Raw genomic sequence first — 12202 nt, 5'->3', positions numbered from 1 at the left:
GTATTTAATTTCTTCTATAGTGCTACTCATCCCAAGTATGTGGGGCAGAGTGTTGGAGTGCATTACAACACACACATATTATATAGAGACAATAACTCATATAAATGTGAAAGTCAATATATAAGAAATGTTGCTTAAGATAATGGGGCTTACAATGTGTAATCATACTTTCATCCATCATTCAGTCTTTCACCATTCATTTTGTCCTTCCATCTGTGTGCCCATATTCATCAATTTACAAACCTATCCATCATGTATCCTTCCATCCATCATTTCACTCATCCATCCCTCAATCCACCCTTTTACTCATCCATCATCCATCCATCCACCCCTTCACCCTATCCATCCGTACACTCATCCATCCACTCTTCCACCCATCCATCCATTCACTCATCCATCCAGCCATTTACCTATCCAGCCATCCTTTCACTTACTCATTCATCCATCCAGTCACTCATCCTTCTACCCATTCACCCGTTCAGCCATCCATTTACCCCTTTCACTTAGCCATCCATCCTTCCATCCACCCACCCATCTACTCATCCACTCATGAATCCATCCATTGAACCTATCATTCATCCATCCATCCTTTCATTCATCCATTCATCCTTTCTCTCATCCATCCACCCTTTCACTCCTTCACTCATCTATCCATCCTTTTGTCCATCTACCCGCCCTTTCACTCACTCATCCAGCCTTTCATCCACCCTTTCACTCATCCGTCCATCCATTCACCCTTTCACTTATCAATTCAGCAATCCACCCTTTCACTTATCAATTCATCAATCCATCCATCATTTCACTCATCCATCCACCCATTCTCTCGCCCGTCATCCACCCTTTCACTCATCCATCAATCCATCATTTCACTCATCTATCCAGCCATCCATCCACCCATCCCTTCACTTACTTACTCACCTTTTCACATTAATTATGAGACCCATCAAGAACGCCACCCTCGCTGTAGTTCCTAAAGCAAGGGGTGGGGTGGGGCAGGGTTCACTATGCCCCTGCAATTAGGCAATCTGAAAAAGTGGAAGGGATGAGTCATGCATGATGCACAGTGCCTGGACGTGGGGCGGCTGAGACATGGTGTTGTTTCCAGAGCTTTAAGTGGGATGTAAAAAGTAGGGGGGTCTCTCCAAAAGGGTGTTTCAATGTAATAAAATGCGTGGCTTAAAACACATAAGCTAAAAATCTGTGCTTAATATAATGTGCCGCCCGACTGGTATTTTTGTTGCTTGTGTCATTGCATCCAGATATATAATACAACAAGTAACGTTACACTTGGAACAAGTAACGTTACACCTACAACAAGCCAGAACTATTGGCTTTGTCAATGGTTGTTAGTTGCATAAAATAAAAAAGCAGCAACCATCTTTATAGTATAGCATGGCTGCTATACTATAACTATAATCCTTTCCTTTGAACTTCTTTCACTGCCTTCTTTTGATTAACTGGATTCTCAGGTAGCAGCAGTATGGGCGTTTTTGCACTTCTATGTGACAGAAAGCCCTGCCCTGGACCGAGGCTGGAGGAGGCCACCACGTGCTGTGCCAGCCCAGACTGAGCCATTGTCATTCTGTGTGTGGCAATCAGCCCCACACAGAATGACAATGGGCGGGGTGGGGCTGCTCTTGTACTCGGAGGAGTGCGAGGCGGCCCCATCAGGGAGCTGAGGCCTCTCGCAGTGGAACTGATCTGTTCTCTGTAATGCCTAAAATTACGGACAAGAGGCGTCCGTAAAAAGGATCCTCACGGACAACGGATGTGAGGTCCAATTTACGGACTGTCCGTGAAATTTACGGACGGTTGGTCACCCTACTAACACGACGCCCCCACCCGACGTCAGCGCCCGGTGCGGTCGCCCCACGCTAGAATCGGCCCTGCACGTGCGGCCATCTCCTGGTGGGGGCTGGTTACCATCGCCAAGACTTGAGTAGGCGCAAGCACCCTGCGAGGCACAGGAGTTAAGGATGCCAGCGGAGCCCCTGGTTCCCAACCTGGCCCTGATAACTGTGTCAAAATGTCCCACTACTGACAGCTCTCTGACACTACTCACAGATAAACAGACATTACTGACAGCACTGCCACTCGACTCTAATCCTGAACTGAGAAGTAACCCCATGACCCCTCAGCCTGCCCTGACCTTTTAGCTACCGGTGAATTGCATTCTGGGACTCGTAGTGTGGCTGTCACTATTAAATCCCGCAGCGCAATATACAGTTTATCAAAAGCCAAGACGGTAAAATGTCATGTCATAAATAACATAGGGTCAGTAGCCAGGGCGGATGCAGGCTTCATGATGGTGGCGCTCACAGCAAACATTCAGACACTCCCGGCGCACAGGCAGACACTCCTTGCTCTGCTGCACCCACTTTCACCTCATGCTGCTCTGTCAAGTTAGTTTTGTTCCTAGCGCCAAGATGCCCTCTTGGCCGAACGGTGTATTGTCATAAATATGTTGTACTGCCTTACACCCACAGTACAGACCCCGATACTCTCAGAGGTGGACACGCCCAGCACAGGCTCAGACATTCTAGGGCCACCAATGGCGCAGCGCAAACTGATGCCGCCTGTGGAGGCGCAAAATGCGAAGAGGCCACCGAGCGTCTCATGTGATATCTGACAGACATTCGTCAGCCTTGGGCTGAGTGGGGCCCCCTGAAAGTATGGGAGGCTCCTGAAGTGTTGCCCCCTGAACCGCAGGAGCTGTAGGGGCCTGGATTACACACCTGCAGATACCCCCAATACAGACTCCTAAATTCGTAGGTAAACCGCTGGCACTCCCAGCTCACATGCAGACACTCTTGGGACATACATTTATACTCCCAGCTCTGCTGCGGACACGCCTTGCTCTGGTGCACACATTCACTTCCAGGTTAGATTAAGACACTTCGGCGGCGCTGCCGAACACGATCGCAGCTCATCTACAGACACTCCCTGCTCTGCTGCACACAGGCCCAGGTTAGAGACAGACACTCCAGCACAGCTGCACACGATCGCAGCTCATCTACAGACACTCCCTGCTCTGCTGCACACAGGCCCGGGTTAGAGACAGACACTCCAGCACAACTGCACACGATCGCAGCTCACCCACAGACACTCCCTGCTCTGCTGCACACAGGCCCGGGTTAGAGACAGACACTTCAGCACAGCTGCACACGATCGCAGCACATCTACAGACGCTCCCTGCTCTGCTGCACACAGGCCCGGGTTAGAGACAGACACTTCAGCACAGCTGCACACGATCGCAGCTCATCCACAGACAGTCCCTGCTCTGCTGCACACAGGCCCGGGTTAGAGACATAGTGCCAATATCGGCAACAGTTATCACAACGCACATAAGTACATAAATAAAACACATGACACTGACTGATTGCTTCTACGTATGAGACTGATTGCTTCTACGTATGATGGGGGGTAGGGATTTGACTGTGTTGTCCTGGAATGTTAACGGCCTGGGGGATAGGATTAAGCGTGGTGTGGTCCTGCAGTTCCTGAAACGTATATCGCCAGATGTTGTCTTCCTGCAGGAGACACACCTTATAGGTAACTCCTTCCATGCCATGAATCGGCGGGGCTATCGTTTGGTGGCCCACTCGGGCTTCACTTCGGGTTCGCGGGGGGTGGGTATCATGATCAAGAACTCGCTCCCGCTGGAGATCGATGAGGTGCGCCATGACGAGAGGGGACGCTACACTGTCCTGGTGGGTAGAATGGAGGGTAGAGTGTTTGTTTTCATATCAGTGTACGTCCCGCCTGGGTTACAAGCTACTACATTTGCGGACCTGGGGCGCCTCCTCCTGGACCTCCCGGGTGGCCTGCTGGTGGTTGGGGGGGACTTCAATGCGGTAGTTTCTGGGTCTATGGATCGTCACCCCCCTAGGGACCTCCCCCGGGCACAGGCGTGGCTGTCCGGCCTTTTAGACACACTGGGCCTGGTGGATTGCTGGCGACTAAAGCATCCCGCGCAGCTGCAATACACCTTCCACTCGGGTGCCCATGGTAGCCTCTCGCGTCTTGACTACATCCTTGTCCCGGCGGCCCACGGTGGGAGGGTAGGAGAGGTGTGCCATCTGGCGCGGGGTATTTCAGATCACTCCCCATTACTGTTACATTTCGATGTCTTCCCGAGGGGGGAGGGCAGGGTGGCCCCAATCAATGCATGGTACTTGCGAGACCCCACCATTCGTGCCGACTTGATCAAATCCTTACAGCGATATTTTGACGAGAATGTGGGGTCTGTCCCTTCGGCCATCTCCCTATGGGAGGCCTTTAAGGTAGTCCTCAGAGGGGAGGCCCTCTCCTTTATCTCCCATGCCCGGAGGCGTGAGCGGGAGGAAGTAACCCGGGTGGAGGCCGAGATTGTGGAACTGGAGGGTGACCTGGGGAGCGGGGTAACGGATGCCAAGTTGCATGTTCTGCACCTCAAGCAGGAGGCCTATAGGGCCCTCGTCACGGAGGCGGCCAGGGGCCTCAGTAGAGAGCAACAGGGGCGATTGTATGACGTGGGTGATAAGGCTGGTAAATTGATTGCGTGGTTGGATAAGAGGGAGAGGGCGAGTCGTGTGGTTCCTTTGATTGAGAGGATGGATGGTGCGCGTGTCACCGAGCCGGAAGCCATTGTCTCCTGCTTCGCGGATTACTTCCGCGAGGTGTACTCCCCGGTTTCCCCTTGCTCGGAGGAAGATTCCCATTCCCTGCTTCGGGACATAGCGCTGCCCTCCCTTTCGGTGGAAGACAGGGATTCGCTGGACGCTCCTCCCACCTCGGACGAAATTGCCCTGGCTATTCGCTCGGTCGCATCCGGCAAGGCCATGGGCCCTAATGGTCTCCCCATCGAGCTTTACAAGCTGCGCCCGGATGTACTAGCGCCCCACCTGCGCGCGATGTTCCTGGCGGCCCACTCGCAGGGTTCCCTCCCGCCGGACCAGCGTCTGGCCACAATCGTGGTGATACACAAGGAGGGGAGACCCCGTGAGCGGGTCACATCCTATAGGCCAATCTCGCTCTTGAACGCGGAACCCAAAATCCTCGCCAAGGTGTTGGCCAACCGGTTGGTCGGTGTGGTGGGCGATTTGGTCCACCAAGACCAATCTGGATTTATACCCCATCGCAACACGGCTCTTAATCTGCGACGCTTGCACGGGGTGCTCGCGCGTGTCCCGTTTGTGCGGGAGCCGGCCATCTTGGCATCCTTAGACGCCACCATGGCGTTTGACACGCTTGAATGGCCATACATCTGGGCGATGCTGGCGAAATTTGGATTTGGCCCGGGGTTCATTAGCTGGGTCAAATTGTTGTATTCGGGCCCATTGGCGCAGGTGGTGGTGAATGGGCGAGTCTCGGCCCCATTCGAGCTGGGGCGGGGCACGCGTCAGGGTTGCCCCTTGTCGCCGCTCCTGTTTGCACTGGCCTTGGAGCCCTTGGCGGAGTGGCTACGGTGGCACCCTTCTATCCGCGGTCTCCGCTGGACCCCTGAGTATGAGGACCGCGTGTCCCTCTACGCCGATGATATCCTTTTGTATCTCGCCTCCCCGCGCAAATCGCTGATTGTCCTGGTTGATGTTTTGCGCTCCTTCGGGCGTAACTCAGGCCTTGTCATCAACTGGGCGAAATCCTGCGTATATGTGCTTTCCGGGGAGGCTCCGGCCCTACCACGGGACTGCCCGATCCAGATTGCCTCCCAGGGGTTCCGGTACCTGGGTATATATATCACTCTAGACCCGGAGGCCCGCTATGAGCGGAACCTGTTGCCCCCCCTCCAGCGCTTGCGGGAGGATGTCGCGCGTTGGCGGCGCCTTCCGCTTTCGCCACTTGGCCGAGCGGCCTTATTTAAGATGATGTCCTTGCCGCGCTTCCTGTACGCCCTCCAGAACACTATGGACTTGGTACCAGCGCGCTATTTCCGTGAGGTGGAGGGCCTGCAGCGGCGCCTGTTCTGGGACGGGAGGCCGCGTATTGCTCTGGCCAAATTGACGCTCCCGTGGTACGATGGGGGGGTCGCCCTCCCGGACATTAAACGGTATTACTGGGCCTCCCAGCTAGCTGCAATCAATCATGGCCTTTACGGGCCCGCCTTGAACCCGGCATTTGAAATGGACAAGATGCTCCTGCCCGGTGGCGATTACAATCGAGCGCTTTACTCTGGCGCGCTCGACTCCCGTCTGACGGGACCGACGCGTGTCATGGTGCGTGTTTGGCACGCGGCTAATGCAGCTATGGGGTGGAAGGACCGTTTGACCCGGGCGTCACCGCTATATGCGTCTGAGAGGTTGGGCTCCCTGTGGACATCGAAGGGCTTCGAGAAGTGGGACACGATCGGAATCAGCACAGTGGGAGATCTCTGGACGAGGGGGGGTTTCAAGACTTTTGAGACGCTGCAGACGGAGTTTCAGCTGCAAGGCAGTGAGTACTTTCGGTACTTACAAGTCCGCCACGCGCTGGCCTCCGTCTTTCCGGATGTCGCGTCCATTCCGGAGTCTTCCCCCCTGGAGGACAGGGTGCTGGATGGCCCTGTCCCAGACAGCACGATCTCCCTTATATATAAAAAACTGATCAATGACAGATCGTGCTTGCTGACTGGCCTCCGCGAGGCCTGGGTTGCCGATGGGCTGGAGCTGGACGACGAGGACTGGATTTCCGCGGTGGCCTCTCCGAAGGAGGTGGCCATCCCGGCTCGCCTTCGCTTCGTCCAGCTTAAGATCCTTCACCGGGTTTACGTGACGGGGCCAAGGCTTCTACGTATGGGCTTTGCTGGTGACGGATTGTGTAAGCGCGGCTGTGGTGCTTTGGCAACTTTCATGCATATACTGTGGGAGTGCCCAAACGTGGAGCGATTCTGGCGTGGTGTGCATGAGGTCTTGCGCGTGGTTACGCGTGTCGCGCTGCTGCCTGAAGCGAGGAGATGCTTGCTGAATGTGTGGGAACCAAATGATTATTCGGTCCCGCAGACGCGGTGGGTGACTCTGGGATACATGATAGCGAAGCGTGACATTGCCCAATTGTGGGGATCCCAGAGGCCCCCGGCGGTGTTGGCCTGGAAAGAACATATGGATTGGTGTATGTTTCGTGAAAAGGTAGTGTATGTGGCGAGGGGTAAGCCTGGGGCGTGGGTGAAAATCTGGAGCCCCTGGAACGCCTACCGTGGGGGTATTTGTGAGCCGCCACTGCTACCGGCTGTCTCGCCAGCCCCGTCCCCCTAGCCGACCCCCTCCCTCAGCCGTGGGCACGTGGTTCCCCAGTCCCTGATCTACTCCCATTCCCCTCTTCAGAGTTTGCTGCTGGTTAGGATCCCCCATTTACGGAGCACGTACTGTCATTTTGGATCGCGGGTTGCCTTGCGGGTGTGGTTTTTTTGTGTTGTTTTGTTTGATAAAAGGAAACCGTATTGTGGGCTAGGAGTTATGCGGCCTGCGCTATTGATATCTCCTGATTTGCCAATCTGCTCCGCCAAGAGACTCTTACTGTATGTATGTTATATGCTTTTGCTACTCTAGCGGCCGGCCGGATGGTTGTAGGCCCATGCCTGTAACTTTTTCATCATGCAATAAACGGTTTCAAAAAAAAAAAAAAAAAAAAAAAAAACACACGACACTGAATGTAAGTGGAGAAATATTGCTGCAGGTTTATTAGCATAAGCAATATGCAAACAAGGTGGGTTATCTTACGGGCGATCCCAGGGCAGGCCAGCCCCTATGCCGCCTGCCCGTCTGATAAGCCTAGAGTCACCATGGCAACGCCACTTGGTGTATACCTAATGTTGGGAGGGTCCCCCCCCCTCCCACCCGTGGACCACCAGTCCACTTGCTTCACACGCCCCCCCGTGATGGGTGGGCGGAGCATACATGGCAGCCCCCGGTTGCTCAGACCCACAACCGCCTGTCGGATAGCGGGGCACCGTCGGTCTTCCAGTGGACACGCTAAACATCCCTGGGTATCCTGGCTTAGCACCACGCGGTGCTGCTGCATGCTATACCCCTTGGTATGTGCAGACCCTGGATCGCCCTGTAACTCCTCCTGCAACACAAAGTGAGAATTGTTAGAAAAACTTGGCCCCCCCTTTGTCCCTCCGGACGCCGGGTAAGCGGATGGGCGGGCAAGGCGAACGAGCGGACAAGAGGGCGAGGAGGGGGCGGAGACAGAATATGTACCCCCCCCTGGCTCCTCCCCGCCGGAAGCAGCTATCTGCTGGGGTCTCCCTTGGTCTATCCCAGGGACACGACCTCTCACCCCTGTGCCTTCCTGTGGCACTAAGGCGGCCGCCCTCAAAGGGGCGGGCCGCTGCGCAACCCCCCCCCCGGCAGCCTTACAGACACTTCAGCACAGCTGCACATGATCGCAGCTCATCTACAGACACTCCCTGCTCTGCTGCACACAGGCCTGGGTTAGACACAGACACTTCAGCTCAGCTGCATTTGATCACAGCTCACCCACAGACACTCCCTGCTTTGCTGCAGGAGGTTTCAGGGCAGTTCTGTGCAGGTGCAGCAGCTAGTTAAGGTGGGAGGGGAGACAGGAAGGAGGGACAGACACTCCCACTTCACAAACTGGGAGAAACGAAACTTAACTTCAACACTTCCTCTCGGGACGGGCAGGAAGGAACATGGCTGCAGCAAACCAGCTCCGGAGCCTGAAGGAGGAGGCCACGTGCTCCATCTGCCTGGAATATTTCACAGACCCCGTGTCTTTGGAGTGTGGACACACCTTCTGTCTGTCCTGTATCACTCGGTGCTGGGAGGGGCTGCAGACAGACTTCCCCTGCCCTCAATGCAGGGAAATATCTCAAAGTAAATCCCTCCGACCCAACAGGCAGATGGCGAACATGGTAGAAATCCTTAAACAGCATCAGGTACCGAGTGCCACCCCCCAGGAGGCGAATCTGTGCCGAGAACACGAAGAGAAACTGAAACTGTTCTGTGAAGATGACCAGGAGCCCATCTGTCTTGTCTGCAGCGTGTCACGTGATCACAAGCAGCACACGGTGCTCCCCATTCGAGAAGCTGCCCAGGAGTACAAGGTATGTGTGCTACAGAGCTGGGCCAGGGGTGGACCCAGTACACATGGCACTCCACGAGGCAGCCGAAGAGAACGAAGTATGTGTGCTTTAGAGGTGGGTCAGAGGCTCAACTAGAGCCAAATTTCGGGGGGGGGGGGAGGCGTAATTCTTCCAGCAATAGGCAGAGTGGAAATGCAGGGCCCGGGGCTCTAAGAAGGGGTGAAACAAGCATTTGCAATGCAAAGTGGTCTCGCTTTTGTGAGCGTTAGATGTTTTGGCGTTGTAAATGAATGTCTTTTACCTACCAAAGGAATAAAAGAGGAAAGAATATGGAAACAGAAAGTCTGTTGGAGAAAGGAATAAAGTGAAATAGATGGAACGAAAACGAGGAAGGGGAGAACTGGGGTGAAAAGAAAATAGAGGGGAAAATAGAAACGGCGCAATAAAGATAGAATGAGGAAAAAAGAATTAAAGAAAGCAAAAATGTTCATAGATTAATGAAGTAAAGACAGCAGGAAATAGAGACGAACAAATAGAAACAGGAGAAGAAAATAACAAATCAAAGCAGAGCGAAACAGAAAAAAGAAGCGAAGGAGAGAGAGAGAGAAACTGTCACTGAGATTAAGAGAGACAGATGCAAGGACCGACTGTGACATGCATAGTATAAAATAAAGTGAACAGAGGAACAAGGACAGACTTTTACAGACAGGTACAAAGAGAAATATTAGAAAAGCTGAAGTATACAAAGAAGTCCCTGTGTGCGTGAGGTGGGCTTACAGTTAGGGTACCCTCTTTAACGCACTTTGCCCTGGTGCTGCTAGTAGGTGGCGGTGCTGACAAGCACTTTTAAACAGGATGGTGGCAAGTCAAAATTTTGAAAATAAAGTGTTTCAATAAAGACATTTGATCGTTATTTTTTATCACACACCGATGATAGTGCACGCTCGCTGTGCAGTGTAATACACTGCACTGTCTGTCTTACATGCATTGCTAGATCTGTGCTATGCAAATACTGCAAAGGAAATATGAGTGCACCTGTGCACTGTCCGTGACCTGGCCTCAGAGGGCATAAAAGAGCTGAAACTGGTTACATAAATTGAAAGCTGTTACAAACAGGGCTCCCCAAATACGTTTGACCCAGGGCCCCCAACGTCCTTCAAATGTCCCTGTTAAAGAGGGATATTTTAATTGGAGCAAACGCTCTCCACCACAGTGTCGCGAGGCGCTGCCACGTGCCAGCAGCAAAGCTGCAGCGCTTCTGTCCATCGCCATCAAGGCGAAGATGCTAACTCTAGAGTTTTTATTTATGGACCTTGTTCCTTCTTTAGTAGTTCTCCATTTACATTATATTTGTAATTCACAAAACGCCTATGAAACCTTTCACCACATGTTGTCATCGCTTGCTACCCGAGTGCTTTGTTTTCATGGCAGATGCCTTTATTCAAATTCCACACCTTGGGGTGGGGGCAGAGAGCGGGGGTAAATAACAGGAGAGGATTTGGTCCTTCAGAGTTGCCGACTGGGAGGCCAAGCTGGAGTCTCGGGGTCGGCAGAACACCTCACGACTCTTGGCAAATAACCTAATCTCCCTGTGCCTACGAAAATGAACGTAACTGGTGCTAATGTAAAAGCGCTCTGAAACGTTTGGTTTTGCGCTACTTAAAACTGTGAATAAAAAAACACGGGAGGGGGAGAAAACATGAAAGCAATGGAGCAGGGGCTTGGCAGGGAGGAAAGAGCAATAGAGGGGAGGCGGGGACAGATAACAAGGGAGGGAGCACAGAGGAGGAAAGAGCAATAGAGGGGAGGCAGAGACGGCTCACGAGTGAGGGAGCACAGAGGAGGAATGAGCAATAGAGGGGAGGCTCGGGAGGGAGCATGAAAGAGGAAAGCAATAGAGGGGAGGCAGAGTCGGCTCACGAGGGAGGGAGCACAGAGGAGGAAAGAGCAATGGAGGGGAGGCAGAGACAGCTCGGGAGGGAGCATGAAGGAGGAAAGCAATAGAGGGGAGGCGGAGACAGCTCACGAGGGAGGGAGCACAGAGGAGGAAAGAGCAATAGAGGAGAGGCGGAGACAGCTCACGAGGGAGGGAGCACGAAGGAGGAAAGAGCAATAGAGGAGAGGCAGAGAGAGTTCACAAAGGAGGGAGCACAAAGGAGGAAAGAGCAATAGAGGAGAGGCGGAGACCGCTCACGAGGGAGGGAGCACGAAGGAGGAAAGAGCAATAGAGGGGAGGCGGGGACAGATAACAAGGGAGGGAGCACAGAGGAGGAAAGAGCAATAGAGGAGAGGCAGAGAGAGCTCACGAGGGAGGGAGCACAGAGGAGGAAAGAGCAATAGAGGGGAGGCAGAGACGGCTCACGAGTGAGGGAGCACAGAGGAGGAAAGAGCAATAGAGGGGAGGCTCGGGAGGGAGCATGAAGGAGGAAAGCAATAGAGGGGAGGCAGAGTCAGCTCATGAGGGAGGGAGCACAGAGGAGGAAAGAGCAATAGAGGGGAGGCAGAGACAGCTCGGGAGGGAGCATGAAGGAGGAAAGCAATAGAGGGGAGGCGGAGACAGCTCACGAGGGAGGGAGCACAGAGGAGGAAAGAGCAATAGAGGGGAGGCGGAGACAGCTCACGAGGGAGGGAGCACGAAGGAGGAAAGAGCAATAGAGGGGAGGCGGAGACAGCTAACAAGGGAGGGAGCACAGAGGAGGAAAGAGCAATAGAGGAGAGGCAGAGAGAGCTCACAAGGGAGGGAGCACAAAGGAGGAAAGAGCAATAGAGGGGAGGCAGAGACAGCTAACAAGGAAGGGAGCATGAAGGAGGAAAGGGCAATAGAGGGGAGGTGGAGACAGCTCACGAGGGAGGGAGCACAGAGGAGGAAAGGGCAATAGAGGGGAGGCGGAGACAGCTCGGGAGGGAGCACAGAGGAGGAAAGAGCAATAGAGGGGAGGCAGAGACCGCTCATGAAGGAGGGAGCACAGAGGAGGAAAGAGCAATAGAGGGGAGGCAGAGACCGCTCATGAGGGAGGGAGCACGAAGGAGGAAAGAGCAGTAGAGGGGAGGCGGAGACAGCTCACGAGGGAGGGAGCACAGAGGAGGAAAGAGCAATAGAGGGGAGGCGGAGACAGCTCACGAGGGAAGGAGGGAGCACGAGCACCGAGGAGGAAGAAGCACATTGGGGAGAAGAGAAACTATACTGACATCTATTAAGAA

General features: G+C 53.8%; 1 protein-coding gene and 1 long non-coding RNA gene across 2 annotated transcripts in view; one reads left to right on the top strand and one right to left on the bottom strand.

Moving 5' to 3' along the window:
- Nucleotides 1-12202, bottom strand: part of LOC146869049 (uncharacterized) — a 220729-nt gene that overhangs the window by 78639 nt on the left and 129888 nt on the right. The window lies entirely within an intron of this gene.
- The window catches only part of LOC146869048 (E3 ubiquitin-protein ligase TRIM39-like), a 148500-nt gene continuing 144866 nt past the window's right edge, over nt 8569-12202 (top strand). Inside the window, exon 1 of the mRNA XM_085643865.1 lies at nt 8569-9022. Within this exon, the coding sequence (XP_085499991.1) occupies nt 8609-9022 (414 nt within the window). The 5' untranslated portion in view covers nt 8569-8608. The remainder of the gene's footprint in view (nt 9023-12202) is intronic.

Source organism: Triturus cristatus, chromosome 1_1, assembly GCF_964204655.1.
Source record: "Triturus cristatus chromosome 1_1, aTriCri1.1, whole genome shotgun sequence".
Lineage (NCBI taxonomy): Eukaryota > Metazoa > Chordata > Amphibia > Caudata > Salamandridae > Triturus > Triturus cristatus.
Note: the sequence above shows the minus strand (reverse complement) of the source record. Positions and strands in the feature narration are given on the sequence as shown.